Below are 19,613 nucleotides of genomic sequence, written 5' to 3'. Positions count from 1 at the left end.
TATCAACCCTTTATTATAAACTGTGATCCAGAATCCCAATCTATACTTTTATATTCCTATCATTGATAGTTATACACTTCAGAAATTATTTTTTCTCATTACTTTTCATTAAAGGCAAGCAAGAGAAAAGAAAATGTAAACTACAATCTATGGTCTTATGATATTTAGTTCTTGTCCAGGACATCATCTTCATCATCATCACCAGCATTTCTATAGTACTTTAGAAATGTTCCATAGTGTGCTAAGTGCTTTACAGTCTTACCTCATTTGATCCTCACAACCCTGTGAGGCTATCATTATCCTCAAGTATAGATAAATAAGTAGGCAAATAAAGGTTAATGATATGCCCAAGTTCATTTGGCAATGCCCACTCTACCATCTAGTTGCCTGTATTTTTAAAGTTCTATATAGAGATCATTTGTGCTATAATGAATCATAGGAATTGGTGGTGGTGTCATCTGTTTTGTGATAAAGCATCACAAGAGACTTCTCTGAAATAATTACTTGAAAATGTACCCCAGAAAGACAATAGCTCTCTCTTTTGTTTTCAGTTCAACAAATAGCTCCTGTGTCAGGAATTTGCAAATAATGGTACTTTTCTCATAATCTTTGACCTACTAGATGATGTCTCATCTCCCTTCTTTGACTCTAGTATCATTCTTTGGTGTACAAATTCTTCTCCTTCCTCAAGCATTTGACTTATTTCCTCAAGAAGAATCTTTAATAGCTAATTTTATCATTATTTTCATTCTCCTCCTGTTTGTATCATTCTTTCATCCTCTATGAGTTTGACAAGGGTCCAGTTATCTCTTCTTCCTCTCAGCCTCATTTTTCTCCCTGTTAAGGCCTGGTGTTTAATTTAGGAATTTTTCATTCTCTGGTAACTTAGCTTATAGAAATGTATTCTTTGAGTCCCTTCACTTTCTCTTCAGGAAAATAGCATTCATTTAGCTATGAAGTAATATAAACATTGCACACTTTTCAATAACTGCAGTTTCTCTCACTTCTGTATAAAAGCTAGTTTATTGAAACTGCTTGAGGGTATTTTCATCTTTATCCTCAATACCTGGCTAACTATTTACTGATAACCCTATTCAACTTACTTTCTTATAGTCTCACACCTCCACTAACCTATTTCTCCATTGATTCCCACAAGCCTCTTTATCAATTTGCTTTACCCTCTGATTATTCCACTTACCTTTACTTTCTCACTTTGATTTATCTTTCCAAATACTCTTGTCTTTTCATATCCTTTTTTTGTCTCAGTCTCTCATGATTCTAGTCTCTGGTCCTCTTTGATTATCCACAATTCACCTCAGTTCTTTATTATCTTCCTTAAATGGTCCTTGGTCCTCCTTTTCTTATAATATGAAAGTAGAATTTGAACTACTATCTTGGTCTGCATCCTTAATTCGCATTTTTTTTAATTTTTCCCAAATATTGAGAAATTGTTCCTAACCAAATTCAACCTACTCCTCCAGACTCCTCCAAGTTATCTATATTTGGCACAATTTCTTAACTCTTCCATATTCCAATCTTCTCCCATGGATGTCTGAAGTACAAAAGAGATAGTTATCGAGTGCCAAAAATAGAACTTTTGAAAATAAAAATTACTAGAAGGAAGATAACAGTTCAGTTTAGCAAATCACATTAAAATTCATTTTGATTTAAGGAACATTTTTTAAGCAATATGTAAGATATTGTTTTAGACACTTTAGATAGATAGAAAGACAAAAAAGGCAAATAAGACCTGCTCTCAAAGAGCGTACTGATAATAGCCAAGATGATCAGGAAGAGTTTCTCTGACAACATTAACAATGAAACAGTTTGCATATCCTAGTATAGGTCTATGTGTGTGTGTGTTAACAGATATATAAATTTATAGCGTATAATTTATATATAAATTTATATTTATGTCTATAGTTATAGATATCATTAAATATATAGCTATTTATAGATTGATCTGTAAATAAATATTGATATATATAAATTGATACATATGTGACAGAGAGACTGTCAAAGGGTAATGGGGATCTTTTGTCAAAAGGAAAATCTCATTGTTTAGATTTGTAAAATAACCTAAAATAAATTTTTGTTCTTATTCCACATCTGTTATATATTAGCTGTGTATGTTTCCTAAAGGAGCATTCCTATTTTACTTTCATAGTCTTAGTAACTTAATATTGTAGATATACTTTATATCATACTATTATTCATTTAAAAAGTACCTTCATATATATACATACATGTATATATATGAGAAAACCTTAATATTTGGTAAGGTATTGAGTATTTTTTATCTTGTTATCTTTTACTTAATAGAGATTTAATGTAATGGCCTGACTCAGAAGTCTGAAGATTTGAGTTCTAATCCTAGCTCTGCCACTTACTTTCCCTAGGACCTTGAATAAGTTCCTTAACCATGAATTTATTTTCCTCATCTGTAAAATTATGATTAATTGAACTTCACAGATCTGTGAAAATAAAATGAGATAGAATTTGTGAACATGTTTCAAAAACTGAAAAAATGATATAGTTTGACTAAGTTGAAGGAAAGGTGCTGAACATGGAGTTAAGAAATATCGAGGATAAGATCTTATTTCTATGTTAGATGACTTGGTCAGGTAGCAACCTCTCTCCTCCTCAGTTTCCTTATCTGTAAAAGCACCTACGTCTAGAAGTAGTTCAGAGGATTATATGAGAAAAACATAGATAAAAACATTTTGCAAACGTAAAAGAAGATAGATTGGATGCCAATCATGATCTTTTTAGTTATTTCCAAAATAAGGGCTTCCTGTACTGAATGTAACACTTGGGATTATAAGTGAAAAAATATTCTAAGAAACTAGCCTATTAGAATTTGAATAATTTGACAATTTAAATAATATATTAACTTTAGCAAGAAAAAAATTTTTAGACTAGTGTGAAAAATTGTGTCAAAGTGACACAAGAAAAATAGAATTGGAGAATAGGAATATTTATATTTATATGTATGTCTGTGTGTATCTATATATATGTATATAGATAGATATAGATATAGATATATACATGTCTATATAATAATTTATGCATCAATAAATCATAATAAATGATCATCTAAAAGGCAATTTTATAAAGTGTATATTTAACATTTTGTCATAAAGCAGTCTCTTAAAAGTTAGTTTCCTTGATTTTATTTGCACATATTCACTATAATTTGTGAGCTACTTTTCTTTTGCTTAAAAATTAATGTCTAAAATGAGAAACAATATTTTCCAGATATAGTTGTATCTTGGAACATGTACTTAAAACAAACCAAGACCTTTATACATTCCTAAATAGTATTTTTTTATTTAAAATTAATTTCAAGTATTGAAACATATTTTATTAGATTTTTCACTTATTTTTGCCAAGAAAGAAATAAAAAATTCTATTCCAAACCCCTTATCTTATTGAATTCTTAATATACATGAGAAAATTTGAAGATTCATTCTTAAAATTTTTAATATGCACTGAAATCATTTTCCCTTTATATAGTAAATAAGCATTTTTGAATGACAGATTGTAAAGCCTTTAAATTTACATTTTTAGTGATGGTGCTAGTAAGTTCCTACTACATGGAGACTATACAAAGGATAGTCAAATCAAGCAGTGTAACACTTTGATTCTCACCTAGTCATTTTAAATTAATACTTCAATTGAAAGATTATTCCTTTATCATACTGAGAAAAATTTTCAAAAAAGGAAAGAATGAAGATAAGAATAAAGACACATTGTTTCTAATTAAAATTCAGTGAAACCAAGTAAATTGAAGAAAATGAGATCTAAATAATTGATGTTCTTGTCTGAATTCAATACAAAAATGACTGTGTAGGGAGGGAAGAATTTCTTAAGTATTCACTGTGTGCTGAGCACTTTGGAAATATTATCTTATTTGAGTTTTGTGAGATAGGTGCTTTATAATCCCCATTTTACAGCTGAAAAAAAGTGAAGCAGACAGATGTTAAACAATTTGCCAAAAGTCACATAGTTACTGTGTTTGAACTCAGGTCTTTCTCTCTCCAGACTAGTGCCCATCCACTGCACTACTTTGCTGACTAGGAAAACTTTGTTAAAGAATTGTGGCAAAGTGAAATTAAAAAATAAAATTTAGAGTTTATTTATTATTAACAAACTGAATGACTTCCCTAATACTCAGTATTTAATTTTTACATGTGTTATGTTAGAGAGAAAGGAATATGAAACTGAAATACAAGTTTCATTGAAAAATGAAGGACAGACTTCTAAGACAGGTAACCAATATGAATAAATATTGCAAGATGAAAGAAAATGAATCAACACCTAATGAGACTTGAGAATATTGTGTATTCCCAAGAGAAGATGAAATCATAGGAGGATGTAACCGCATATTTTACTAGAATATTTATAATTATAGGAGCAGAATTTATGGACTGCACTACAGAAGTAATTGTCAAATTAGAAAAACTTGGATCTGCAGTGCCAAAATTTATCAAGGAAACAAGTGAAAATAACTGGGAATTCAATACCCAGAAGTAAAGGACAATCTAGAAGCAGATAAGCAAAAAGCAGTAATGATTAAAAAAAACACAATCTCTATTCCAATAAAGCACTAATCTAGTGGGGGGAAAAAAGATGTGTATAGAGGAACTTTAAAGATTATGTATCTCCCAGAATAACAAGATAAGAAATGAAAACTGTGCAGACCTTCTGAACACCAAAGATTAAAATAAAATGTCAATCAAAAGAATTCATAAATTACTTGGAGGAATTCAAGGAGGAACATGCACACATTCTAGAATTTTAACAGTTCCAAAGACAAACAAATTGTTCAAGTGAATAGGAGAAAAACCTTAAAATAAATTTGAATAATACCAAGACTATTTTTCAACAACCAGAAGCCATTGAAGGGAATAGAATGTGTTCTGAAGAGAAAAGAAGCTAAAAATGCAATCCAGAGAGACATAACTTCCAAATCTGAACTTAATCATTAATGAAAAAAATAGTACTTAAATAAAATTATTAGAAGCATTCCAACAATGGATACCACACCTGAGGTTATTTCCTTTGTTTACCACTTTTGTGGGGGTTAGGATATTTGCAAAGTCCCTCAAAAGTGGTAATCCAGTAGAGGAACAAAGGAAGACACAGGTCATGAAATAAATTACCCCAGTTAAAAAGAAACTATGAAAGAAAGAAACAAAGAAATATATGCAAAGAGACTAAAAGGAAAAGACTCCTTTGTTAATATATCATAGCTGTTGTTAATCCCAATCTGTTATTAGTTTTACTATCTGAAAATGAACTAGACAAGAAGCATTTATTAAAACTTTACTATATGTTAAGTGCTATGCTAAGTACTGAGAATATAATATGAGAAGAAAGGGAGTTTATCTTCTAATGAAGAAAGATGAAACATAAAGGGAGATTGAAGGGGAGCAGGAATACTCAGCTGGATAAATGGTAGTGGAAGTTTTGTGTGAGCCAGCAAAAGAATGCCACTGGACTGATCTTACGACCTTCCTTAAGTGGAGATTCTATGAGGAGTCATGGAATCAGCGAGCAGGAGAAGTCTCAGGTGTGGAGAATAAGATGAAAGGTGAAAATGGAAGTCAAATAGAAGTGATAGTGGAGGAACAGGTCTGAAAAATGAATTAAAACCTCACATCACCCTATCCAGAGTGTATCAGTGTTTTATGTTCACATGCATGTGGGAGATTTTACTGAAGAATGGGAAGCCCATAAGAAGGGAGAAGAAAGGAAGAAGATATAGTGGAATATATGATGTAATCAAGGCAAAGATTAACCATGAAGAGAAAGTCAACCTATATTTCTCAACACAGTAATGATTTTTGTGGTGATGAATCAGGGATAGAACAATGTTTATCCAGTGGAGAAATACTTCTATCCTCTCTGTCATATTCAGGAATTGGAATTTTGGAGAGTGAGACATGATAGAAAAGGGTGGTGGGGCAAGGTAAAGTAAGGCAATAAATAACATAGAAACTTTTTTTATAAAAGACAACTCAAAATAGGTACCTTAGAAGTATTAATTTAAAGACAATAAATAAATATAAGAGCCATGAATAAAATGTCTAGAATAGTTAAAAGGGGGAAGAGAAATAAAAAAAAAAACTGAGGGAATTCTATCTTTTTTCAGGAAAAAAGGCACAGAAAATTACTTTAAACCTAACATATGGAGGAGTGGAAAAAGGAAGAAGGTGTTTACTTTTTGAGAAAAAAAGAGTGAAAGTATAAAGTATCTAGATTAAAGAAAGAAAGAAAGGGGAATTAATAAAACTAAACTAGGGAAAAGAATGGAAAATATGAAAGTGGTGCTTGAAGATTTGGGGAAAGAAAACCATTGGAAATAAGGTTGTCTTAGATTAAACTAAAATAAGTAAAAATAAATTATATTTAAAGAAGAAGTATCAGGAAAATTTTAATTTGGAGGATAAAATATGAGAGAAATGAAGTATATAAATCTCATAACTTTAAGTGACCAATGAAAAATAAAAATTAATGGGGCAGGGGTCCCAGTTAATGAGTCCCTTCCCCAACATTCAGTTCTCCTCTGAGTATTCTTCCTGAGTCCTTGTTAGAGGGGAATTCTATGATTGAATTACTGATTCTTGCATTCCCTACATCTGCTTTTGCCCCAAGGCCTTTTTGTCTTTTCGTTGCCTATTATCAGTGCCCACTGCTTAGAGTTCTCTTTTCCCTTTTCCTTACGTGAGGTTCTGCCTAGAGACTTAATCACTTATCAACATCTGGGGTCCACTTTGATATTCAAAATCCCTTAACAAACATGTATATAGACACATGTGTCTATATACACACACACACACATATAACTTAATTATGAGTTCTGTCCTTTCAATCTGACCTTGGGTGGTATCAATTTCTTACATCCAGACCCATTCCTAATAGGCTTATTATTTATCTGAGATCATTTTTTCCTTCTGTTTTTCCTGTATAAACAAAAACAATCTGTTAGATTATCTTCCAACTCTCAGCCCACTCTGCCATCACAGCACCCAATAAAATGCCTACTTGCCTGGAAAAGAGCTCAGTACTCCTGAATACTTTCTCAGACATCCAAAGATAAACACTAAATTTTTTTATTGTAAACTACAACAAAATGTTACATTGAATAGGAAAAGAAAACCTCACAAGCTGTTGCTTGTAAGAAATACACTCAAAAACCAAAGATGCATAGAATAAAACTGAATAGATGGAAAAAATATTATGCAATTCGTGAGTCTAAAAAAGCAGGAGTTTTAATCATTATAAAGGACTAAACAAAGCAAAAATTCACAACATAAAAAAGATAACTTAAAGGAATTACATCATACTAAATGCAACTGTAGACAACATATCAATAGCATATATACCCTTGCATTTATAAATCCACAAAAGATAGATTAACTGTTTTATAAGTAGAGGCAACAATGCAAATAGTTGCAGGAAAATTTAATGAATTACAAGTTTTAGAAATGAAACAAATGTTAAGATATAGGAAAAACTAGAATTGAACTATATAACATAAACTGATATCTGTTCACATTTCTCTATGCATATTTTGTATATGTATTTCTTCGCACCATATGCAACTTTTACAAAAGTATTAAAGCACAAATATTTTATAAGTAATTTTAATTTAAATTGAGATTTTAAAAATGGAAGAAATAATAAATACACCTTTTATAGATCATAAAATAGTAATTAGTTTAGGAAGCATAAAAGGATGCAGAACTGAGTGAAGACAATAAAATCCACAAATCTTAGAAAACATTTTTATGTGAAAGAAATTTGTGGTTGTTTTGAAAGATGAATAAAATTGATAAACATTTAGCTGATGTGACTAAAAATAAGGCAAATTTTCATTTGACTTGTTTTGTATGTGGGTAAACTTTTCTTCCACAATTATTTAAGCTTCTTGAGAATAATAACTAAGTCTAGTGCAGGTCCTCACCACCTCAATAGCTTGTTGGATTGGTCTGCTTGCCACAAACCCCTTTTCACTACAGCCCACCTTCTACTCAGCTGCCAACATGATTTTCCTAAAATACAGATCCAATATTATCATCCCCCCCCACACACACTCAATAAATTCCATTAGGATCCCTATCAAGATCAAATACAGAATCCTCTAGCATTTAAAGACTTAATGACCTGTTCTCTAATCCACCTTTCCAGTTGTCTTACATCTTATTCCCAGCTATATGCCCTTTCATCTACTGATGAAAGTTGCTTTCACTTCTCTATCTCTTGATTCTAGGTTTTTCTTAGGCTGTCCCCCATGTCTAGAATACTGTCCTTTGTTTCTGCTTCCTGACATTCTTGACTTCCTTCAAGGTCCCGCTAAATCTCACTTTCTACAAAAAGTCTTTCCCAAGTGCCCCTGAATAATAGTAATTTTGCTTTTTTAGATTATTTCCTACATAAACAGATACTTATTTACCTTTTTTCAAAGTAGTTGTTTACATCTTGTCTCCCTGTTACTTAAGGGCTTCTTGAATCCCCAGGCTGTCTTTTGTTTTTCTTTGTATCTTCAGTATTTTCCACAGGGACAGCTGCTTAGTACACACTTAATAGCTATTTATGGAATGAATAACTATTCTTTTAATTATTTATGGTTAATATTTTTAAATTTACATTTTATGGTCTGTGATATATCTCATTGCATTAAAATCCATGATCTTGAGTCACTTAATTGCCCAAGGCTGCATCAGACCAAAATAAAATTGCATGGTGAATGTGAGTAGGCTGCAAAAAAATTACCCATAAAGAATTGTGCAGAAGTGGCATAAAATGTATGCAAAGGAAGAACAATTAAGTAATGAAATCAAGGATCACCCAGGAAAGCCTTGGCATCTACAGATAAGGAGAAGGTCCCCGGTCTGTTGAATGAAAAAAGCCTGCTTTAGCAGATTTTGAGGGGATAGGGGTCATGTAATAATAAGTATTTAATAAGTATTTAGCATAAGATGACATGAATGGTTTGTAGTCTTGACCACTTGACGGAATAGCCATGTCAAAGAAATCACAGATCCAAGAAATGATACAAAATATCTTTTTTTTAGCAATTGAACTTCAGAATCAATTCCAAGACAAATTTGTATTATTGTTTAATGAATCTGCTTGTGGAATTCGTAACGTTTTAATAGATGTTTCATGGCAAATTTTTGGTACAGAAAAGTCAGTTAGTTCATTTTAAAATACTGCCTGATGAAGAATACTCCAATTTCATACTTATAAAAAAAAAAAGAGAGAGAATTTGTCTTGTAGTCTAAAATACCTAACCTGTAATGGGGAAAAAAGAAGGTAGAGTTAAATGCAGACGTTTAAAATTCCTTTACTTGGAACTGAATATATTTTTTCAAAGTTAATGAATTTCCTTATGCATTGTTTCTGCAGGAGGAAGCACTTCATGGATTTCGGGTGAGTGACTACTTTGAATACATGGAAAACTTGGAGCAGAACTACAGGCCCATGCTGCTGCAAGAGATGAAGAATATTCGAGTGCAAAGCATGTAGTTCCAGAGAAGGAGCATTTCAATTTCATGTTTTAGTTGTTCTTAAAGGGATACTGATGGTTTCATATTGTTATGCATAAAAATTCATGCTTTGTGAATGCACATATTGTAAAATCAATAATGAGGGTTTTGTGAATATAATAGTATTTTCAAGAAGACATTATCTCAATTGGTGACCTTAAATGAATTCATTTTTCTAGATTGGTTTACAATTGCCAGTAGATTGCTTTAATGTCAGCCCTAGCTTACTTGTGGTCTCTATTTGTGTTTTTTGGATGTGAATCTAAAACCATACCACCTTATTCCAATCTAGTCATTGCCATCTAACTGAAATATTTCTAGTGAGTTTGGTAATAAAAAGCAATATGAAAATAATCATCTTGCTAGACTGTATGTGACTATAGAGACAAGACAATTGTTTTCTGTGTCCGTGGCTCTTGTGTAGACTCTTATAGAAGAGTCTGATCTCTACATGTAGAATAAAAGAGGACAGGGGTGCACTAATATTTTATTACCTAATTAGTTTCTAAAAGTTGAGATATGATACCTATACTCATGTATACATTTTCTTTTTTATTTTATTTTATTTTTTCCAATTACATGCAAAGATACCATGTATAAATTTTCATATGAAAATCCTTACATTTTCTACTTCAAAATTAAATTGGCTCTTCCATCCTGATGAACATTCTACTATTGTTCTTCGAAATGTCTTCTTAAGTGATTGATCTGATTTGGAATGCATTTGAAGTAGGATACTGAAGTATCCATTACTGAATTAATTTAAGTGAGCACATTTTTTCTTTAATTTGGACAAAAATCTGTCTTTGAGCAAAATTTGCCTGAACAACATGACTCAAAGCTTGTTCCAATTTATTTTCATGTAACATAACTGCCATTACGTTTATTTGTGAAGAATCCTTAGAGCATAAAACAGTATATGTTAAATAACCATTGCTTTCAATAGAAAATTCTACTTTTAATAAAAGTAGTACAATAGTAACATTTCATTTTCAAATTTAACTTGATCAAATTTGCTGCAGGCTCTTCTAATTATCTCCCCTCCCTTTCAAAAATTTGACCAAAAACTGGTTTATAATAAGCCTTTTTTCTTTTTGTTTAAGAAAGAACTGTCATAAGGCATGATTACTTGTATAATATTCAATTCTGTGTGATTTTAAACTATTAGAACATCAACCTATCAAAATCAGGTTGCATAATGTAAATGGCAATATGACCTTATTAGGACCGTAGCAATAAAGTCCATCAAAGAAAATAGAGCAAGTTAACTTGACATCCTATACATTTTATCCATGCCTTATGTGAATTTAGCTAGAGTCCTCTAGATGACCTAAAACATGTAGCTTTGTCTACTTTCAAACTTAATTTTCAAAATTTATTTCACAGCACCTGTAATAGAAGTTTATGATTCCCTTTCTTCCCTTCTATTCCTTAATTATTGTCATTGGTCAGGTGGCTAGGTGGCCCAGTGGATAGAGCACTGGCCTTGGAGTCAGGAGTACCTGAGTTCAAATCTGGCCTCAGACACTTAATTACTTAGCCATGTGGCTTTGGGCAAGCCACTTAACCCCATTTCCTTGCAAAAACTAAAAACAAACAAAAAAAACAATTATTGTTGTTGGTCCTAAGAAACTTGCATTACTTTATTTCTTTTTAAAAGTAGCTCCACAGTAATTGGAAATATGAAATGGAAAAAAGAAGAAACAATAAATTAATTTTTGAATGTTCATTGCTGCTTTTGATTGGAAACTGAGGTAGGATATAATACACAAAAATTGTACTTTTAGAAAGCTATCTTCAGCTAGAGGCAGGAGACTAATTTTCACTGGAGAAGAATAGCAATTAGACATTTGACATATTTATTACTGGTTAAGAAACAGAGCTAAATCACTGGAAAATAATTAGATATATAAGAAGCAAATGTATCTACTACCCTAGCAAATTTATTTAATGTATCTAATATTCTCAAACACTAAGATTCCAACTGTTGTGTCAAAAGCTTCCTATTTTAGCATGGAAGAAATTAGATTTAGACTAGCACCTCACACCATCACAGGAATATAAGTTACACATGAACATATAAGCTAGATATAAAAGATCATATCATGAAGAAATGTGTGGGGAAATTGCCACATCTATGAATTGGGAAAAAGTAAGACCAAACAAGGATTAGAGAGGACTGTAAAAGGTAAAATAGAGAAATTTTATTTTATGCAATTGAAGGTGTTGCACACCAAATGTAATAAAAAATTAAAAGGGAAAGAAGTGGTAGGAAATCTTTGCAACAGGTTTCTTTAATAAAGGCTTCATTTCCAAAATGTATACGGAATTGATGCTCTATGGAGCGACAGAAGCAGAGAGAATAGCTTGAAATAGCCCCTAAGGAAAAAAAAAACTTAAGGAATCACTGGTTGAAATTGCTGAGACTTTTTTCCATGATGGATTACAGTCAGGGACCTGACTCACCCTATTAGCCTCAAATTTCTTCTAAGCTTAAGGTAGTCATCCCATTATGTAAATGTCATAATATTGTGTTCTCTTTTTGTCTTGGAGTGCTATTTTGTGTTCCATGTAATGATTTGGAAATAATTGACAATACAAAACCTAAGTATATCGCTTGGGGAGTTTTGTTTCCCTCAAGGAAGACCTCTAATCAAAATTGTGAGGGTTAAAATATATTAGAAACATATTAGAAAAATAAATTCTCTTTTAATCTGGATTCCTTGGGGTTGTAGATTCATTTGTTAAAGGAATGATATGGAACTATTTATTTAGAATTATATAGGCAATAATTTTCTATAAATTTTATATAGTAAAGATATCATAAGAGGTCCTAATCTGTGAAATGCAGTGTCCTAAGATATTAATAGTCCTGTGAAAAGTTTAAAGTAATAAAGTAAAAACTAGTGACTGGAAACTTGCAACATACAGACAACTGGGCAAAGCTTCAAAATTTTTTAAGATTCCAAGATCTAGGCTCACATACAGGCTAAAGTGGAATAATGTAATTCCCTCATACATACAATCATAAGTCTATCCAGAATAACAAGGCTGGAAGGGGGGGGTGCCAAGGTGGTGTGGAAGCAGGAATTCCTGGAAACTGCTTCCCCCCAAAACTCCAAAAGCCATCAAATTATGACTTTTCTCAAAGTTTAGAGAGGCAGAACCCATAGAAAGATTGAGTGATACAATTTCCCAGTCCAAGACAAATTAGATGTTCTTCAAGAAAGGTCTGTTTCACCTGACCGAACTGGGGTTTGGAAAAAGCTGTTGAGAGCGCAGAGGCAGCCCCAGCAGCAGCTTCAGTGCAGCTGAGCAGAGAGCCTATATCCCTGGGGTACCTAGGTAAGTGGCAGATGGGACAGTTTCTAGACCTCCTGGCCGGGATCACCAGGAATAGCTTGAAGGGGTGTTGAAAGAACCAGTCCTTAACAGAGTGAGTGCAGAGCAAGTTATGGCCTCAAGAGCAAGCCTGCAGTGAAAACCTGCAGTGGGAGTCTGCAGAGCCACCCAGCATGTCCACAGCTCTCAGCCCACAGAAGATAAGGAGGTTGAGGACTCAGTTGTTTTCCCACACTCAAATACAGGTTGCAGTTTGGGCTTAGAGCTTCTCATAAGACCTTGGAGGAATTAAGATCCCTGTGGGTTGTCCCAACCCCCCCCCCCCAAAAGCTTTGGAATTGTGATAATCAGTCATAGAATGAGGAAATGAGCAAACAGAAGAAAAAGAAAAAAAGAAGAATCTGACCATAGACAATTACTTTGGTCCCATAGAAGATTCAAAAGATGACAAATCAAAGCATCTATACTGATAACTTCCAAGAGAAATAGTAAATGGGCTCTGACTATGGATGAGCTCAAAGAAGACTTTGAAAAGTATTTAAGGGAGGTAGAGGAAAAATTGGGAGAACAAATGAGAGCTATGCAGAGAAATCATAAAAACCAAATTAACAGCTTGGTGAATGAAATACAAAAAACACTGAAGAAAACAATATGTTAAAAATGAGTTTAGACCAAAAGGAAAAAGCAAGACAAAAGGAAAATGAGGAGAAGAATGCCTTAAAAAAGCAGAATTGACCAGCTGGAAAAGGAGTTAAAAAAGCTCTCTGAAGAAAATTACTCCTTCAAATGCAGACTGAAACTAAAGAAAGCTGATGACTTTGCTAGAACTCAGGAAGAAATAAAACTATTTCAAAAAAATAATAAGAAAATGTGAACTATCTCATTGGAAAAAAACAACCAACTTTGAAAACAGATCTAGAAGAAATAATTTAAAATTTATTGGACTACCTGAAAGTCCAAAAGGAAAAGAGCCTAGACTTCATTTTTCAAGATAATACTGTAAAATTGCCTTGAGATCCTAGAAGCAAAGTGTAAAATAGAAATTACCTCCTGAATGAGATCCCAAAAGCAAAACTTCCAGGAATATTATAGCCAAACTCCCAAGTCAAAGAGAAAAGCTTCCAGCAACAAACAATTCAACTATCATGAATCTATAATTAGGCTTACAGAGGATCTGACAGCATCTACATTAAGGGTGCATAGGGCTTGGAATAGATATTTCAGAAGGCAAAAGATCTTGATTTACAAACTAGAATCAACCACCCAGCAAAACTGAACATCCTTTTTCAGAGGACAAGATGGACTTTCAATGAAACAGGGGACTTTCAAACTTTCTTATTGAAACAACCAAAGATAAACAGAAAGTTTGATCTCCAAGGACAGGACTCAAGTGAACCATAGAGGGGGTGGATGAGAAGGACTAATAATGATGTTGAACTGCTTATATTCCTGCATGGGAAGAAGATACTGATAACTCATATCAATTTTCTCATTTATAAGAGCAGTGAGAAGGAGTAAATATATATGTATGTATATACACAAAGCGCAGGAAGGAGCTGAATATAATGGTTTAATATCGTCAAAAGGGGTGGTGAAAGAACTCAACCTTAACAGAGTGAGTGCAGAGCAAGCTATGCCTCAGAGAAAGAGAAAGTACTGGGAGGAAGAGAAAGGAGAGGAAGAAGGGGCTATATTTCACATTAGCAAGAAAAAAAACTCACATTGAAGTGGAATGGAAGAAGGTGAGGGGGAATGAGTGAGCCTTCATTTTCATCAGAAATGACTAAGAAGAAATAACATACATACTTAATAGGGTAGAGAAATCTACCTTACACTAGAGAAAAATGATAAGAAAAGGGTGGGATAAGGGGGAATGGGGGAAGGAAGTGGGGTACGTGATAGAAGAGAGGGAAGATCATGGAAGAGGATACTCAGATACAACACACTTGAATAGGGAAAGGGTGAAAAGAGGGAGAGAAAATAGAATAAATGAGAGTGGGAATGAATAGAGTGGAGGGAAATGCAGCTAGTAATAGCAACTGTGGAAAAATATTGAAGCAACTTCTTTGGTGGACTTATGATAAAGAAGGCTACTCATACCAGAGACATAGCCATTGGAATCTGAACACAGACTGAAGTACTTTTTTTCCTTCTCTCACTATTCTTGAGGTTTCTCATTTTTGGGGGGGGGCTTATGTTTACTCTCACAACAAGATTATTATAATAATATAAATGAACCCAAAAAAAGAAATAACAAAAGGGAGAGATTCAATTCATAATACCCATTCTAACACAGTGACCTCTGAGTCTTGAAAGTTTAACTTCTTGATATACTAAGTAACTCTTCTAAAAGCTAAAACTACAAGGTAAATCTTTTTTTTTTTAGATTTTTGCAAGGCAAATGGGGTTAAGTGGCTTGCCCAAGGCCACACAGCTAGGTAATTATTAAGTGTCTGAGACCAGATTTGAACCCAGGTACTCCTGACTCCAGGGCCGATGCTTTATCCACTGCGCCACCACCACCCCAAGGTAAATCTTATTTATGGGAATAAGAAGCTATTTAGACGGAGGTAAGATGACATACAGGTTCCTAAATACCATTCACTTGCTAGTAAATATACAGGAATTTTTGAAATATCTTAGAATTATAAGGGAGTAATTAGACAAATAAGAGGATAAGTATATGAGACAAAGACAAAATATTATTAAGATTAAAATCCAAAATTTTTCTGTTTAGGGGAAAGAATTTCAGTAAAATCAATTATCTTAGAGGAAAGTAACTGGAAATATTTTGTCTTTTTTTCTTTACAATTAAAGATTTTTAATTTCAGAGATACTTGTGGAAAAGTTGTATAGTACTTTGCCATAGTATAGTGAATGACATTTCCTAGTGCTTCATTCCTAGTCATTTTAATTTGATTTGTTTAAGCTTTCAGTACTCAACAATCTTCTGGATGCTTAGACCCAACTATCATGTTCACTGTGGTGGATAAATAACTTGTATTTCCTTAAACAAAGATCAGGTTTTAGATCTCTATAGCTTGAGCTACAATACTTCACTGCTTTTGATGAACTTGCAAAAGCTTTGTGACTTTTGGCTTTCCAGATTGTAGTTCATTTATTACTTTTTAATTTTTTCCCAGTTACAAGCAAAGACAATTTTTCTACCAACCTCTCTTCTCTCCCCACTCCCATGATCTGGTAAAAGTTGTTCATGCACAAACATTTCCATATTAGTCATGGTGTGGAAGACAGATTAGAGCTAAGAAGCAAAGAAAACCATGAGGAAAAAAAAAAAAGTTTGAAAAAGTGAACATAGTTTGCTTTGCTCTGCATTCAGACTCCGCATTTTTTTCCACTGAATGTGAATGGCATTGTCCATAACAGGATAGTCTGGATTGTCCTTGATCACTGAACTACTGGGAGGAGCTGCATGTCTTTTCCAGATGTTTTTGAATTTGCCTGCTCATGATTTCTTAGAGAACAATAGTACTCCATCATATCTAACCATTCCCCAATTGTTGAACATCCCCTCAATTTCCAAATTTTTGCACTACCAAAAATGCTGCTACAAATATTTTTTGTACATATGGGTCTTTTTCCCTTTTTGATGACCTATTTGGGACACAGACCTAGTAGAGGTATTACCCAATCAAAGAGTATGCAGTTTTATTATCCTTTAGGCATACTTCCAAATTGCTCTCCAGAATTCACAACTCCACCAACAATGCATGAATATCCTAGCTTTCTCACATCCTCTGCAACATTATTTTCCTTGTCATTTGAGCCTCTCTGATCTGTATGATGTAGTGTCTCAGAATTGTTTTAATTTGCATTTCTTTAATCAAAATTTATTACTTTATTAAAAAAGGGAAATCAAACAAATCTAAGGATGATTTATAATACTATACATATGTGGAGTCATTTCTTGTTCTTATTTTGGCCTGGAGGACCACTCATGATGCTGTTATTATCATGTTCCTACTTTTTCCTCCTATAGCAAATCTCTCTACATTGGGCAGATAAAGATGTATTTTTTTAAAAATAATGAACCTTCTTGCAATACTTCATCACCTATGCATTGCAATATAAGATCTTAACTGTTTACAGTCTTAATTATAGTCATTTTCTTGTCCTAAATGACTAAATAGGTGAATAGGTAGTCTTGTCATCTGCTTGCAATAGTTGTTGAGTTCCCCTGTTCACCAGCTCAGGGGAGAAAAGAAACATGCATATACTTTTATTGAAAGTATCAAACAATTCTTATGCAGAAAACCACAAAATTAGTATACAGGATAAACACATGATGTAACTCTAATTTTGGCAGGATATAACCTGGCAGGATGTAACCCAGGTTAAGAAGTTCGGAAACAGGGCTATCAACAAGTGAGACAACAAATGACAGTTGTGTTATCAAATTAGAGTTCCATGGAAAGCCTTCAGCTCAAGAGTAATTAGAGCTTAGTTTTTTTTAGTCATAACTGACCTTCTAACCCAAACTTGCTTGAGTGGCCATTAACAAATTGTTATATAATTGTTTGTGTTTATTAAACCTTAGTTGAGAGCATGCACTGAAATGCAAGCATATTAACATGTTACCTTCTTAGTTATGTCCCCATTATTTAAGAACAGTAGTCTATGTGTACAATAAATCTATTTCATTTAAACATGATTAATAAGTGAATAAATCTTACTATACACAATTCATTTGATATTCATTGTTCTTTGAATACAATTTGAAATGAATTCCTTATTATATTTACACACCCCATCCCAGGCCTTTTGTTATACTTGAAATAAAATTAGCATCATTAAAGTAAATTCAGTATTGTAACCAATGGACCTAGGCATAGAAGTCATCTAATTACAAAGAGTGGTATTATCTCTGATTATAAGCAGGACTAGATTTTTAACATCTCATCCTCTGAAAAGGAGAATTTGGGGAGGAAAATTTTGAGAGAGCAATAAGATCAGCTGATTGCATATGACAAATAGGATATATTCTAATGGGATATACAGATTTTAAACAAGATCTAAAAATTGGGCTTGGGATTTTATATATTCAATTGCATTGTTCACTCTACAAACTAGGATTTTAAAAAGTTCAGATACTAATCTCTCAGTTGCTATTTAAATTTCTGAAATATGTCTCTATAACTGTTTGCTAATTTACTCTGCAGATCAGTTATAGCTAATAAAACTCATGTTTTTTCTTTGTGTAGCTTGAATACTACAAAGTGAAAAAAGTCAAATGATTGTCTTAAAAGTTAAATGATAGTGAAGTCAATGACAATATAGAAAGACACTTTTTAAATATAGAATTTTTTCTAATTGCATGAAAAGAAAAAATTTAACATTCATTTAATATTTTTGAGTTCCAAATTATCTCCCTCCCTCCAATCCCTCCTTTCCCTTGTATTTCCATATATACATATATATATATATATATATAGTGATGTATATATAAATATGTGTGTAAATATGTAATTCATATATTCATATTAGTCCTGTTAAGTGAGAAGAAACAGATCAAAAGAAAAGAAATACAAAAATAAGATGATAATATGCTTCTGTCTGCATTCTCTGAATCTGAATGGCATTTTCTCTCATGAGTCATTTGGAATTGTCTTGCATCATTATATTGCTGGGAATAATTGTCATTCATAGCTGATCATTATATGATGTTACTATTTCTTTGTATGATATTCTTTTCATTCTGCTCACTTCACCTTGCATCAATTTATATAAATTTTAGAAAGATACTCTTATCCTTAGTTTATATGTCTACTTTGGTAAATATTAAGCATTATACAGAAGGGTTCAATTTATAAGTCAGATCCTCATAGATGCTTTTTTGTCTGTTTTTTGTTTTTTGCAAGGCAGTTGGGTTAAGAGACTTGCCCAGAGTCACACAGCTATTTAATAAGTGTCTGAGGCTACATTTGAACTTAGGTCTTCCTGACTTCAGGGCTGGTGCTGTACACACTGTGCCACCTAGCTGCCCAAATTATAGATTCTTCAGAGTTTTCCTTCATCCTGCTACTGACAATGTACCCATCAGGTACAGGGTTTAGATAAAGATAGAGACATCAAGGAGTATGTAAAAGCTTCAACTTTTTTAGCTGTTATTCCACAAAGAATAAACACATAGCACGAATAAAGGGATAATAAGTCCTAACAAGGAAGAAAATTAATGAAGTAAACAACATCAAGAAATTCTTAGAAAAAGAATCAGAGCAGTCGAGGCAGGAAGGAAAAAAGGCCTCATATATTCTCTCTCCTCTGATATTGCCAAAACCTAGTTAAAGTCCACCCTACATAATAAACTATTGCAGTAACCTAATGGTTGGTCTCTATGCTTCAAGTCTCCCCGCACTTCAATTCATTCTTTACTGTGTTGTCAAAGAGCTCCTTCTAAAGAGTAACTTTGATGCTTCAATCCATATTCCTTTACTGTAGAAACTTTCTATTACATCTAAGATTCAATACAAAATCTTTAATCTTTTTATAACTTGCTCCTCGCATATAGACTATAATTAATATTAATTAATCATCAAATATTGATTCAAACATTTTAGATAAAATCTTATAATACTATTGCATTTAAGAAATTTTTATTTTTACCAATTTGTATTTATACTAGGGATACAAGTATGGATTAACATTCAGAAAGCAATCTCATTAAAAACAAGAATTCGAAAGCTACTTCCAAAT

General features: G+C 32.7%; 1 protein-coding gene across 1 annotated transcript in view; it reads left to right on the top strand.

Moving 5' to 3' along the window:
• Positions 1 to 15,025, top strand: part of LOC141487879 (protein broad-minded-like) — a 33,427-nt gene extending 18,402 nt beyond the window's left edge. Inside the window, exon 3 of the mRNA XM_074187464.1 lies at positions 9,418 to 15,025. Within this exon, the coding sequence (XP_074043565.1) occupies positions 9,418 to 9,537 (120 nt within the window). The 3' untranslated portion in view covers positions 9,538 to 15,025. The remainder of the gene's footprint in view (positions 1 to 9,417) is intronic.
• The last annotated feature ends 4,588 nt before the right edge of the window (positions 15,026 to 19,613 follow it).

Source organism: Macrotis lagotis, chromosome 5 (assembly GCF_037893015.1).
Source record: "Macrotis lagotis isolate mMagLag1 chromosome 5, bilby.v1.9.chrom.fasta, whole genome shotgun sequence".
In the NCBI taxonomy this organism is placed as follows: domain Eukaryota; kingdom Metazoa; phylum Chordata; class Mammalia; order Peramelemorphia; family Peramelidae; genus Macrotis; species Macrotis lagotis.
The sequence above is the reverse complement of the archived record's forward strand: the minus strand, read 5'-3'. Positions and strand labels throughout refer to the sequence as shown.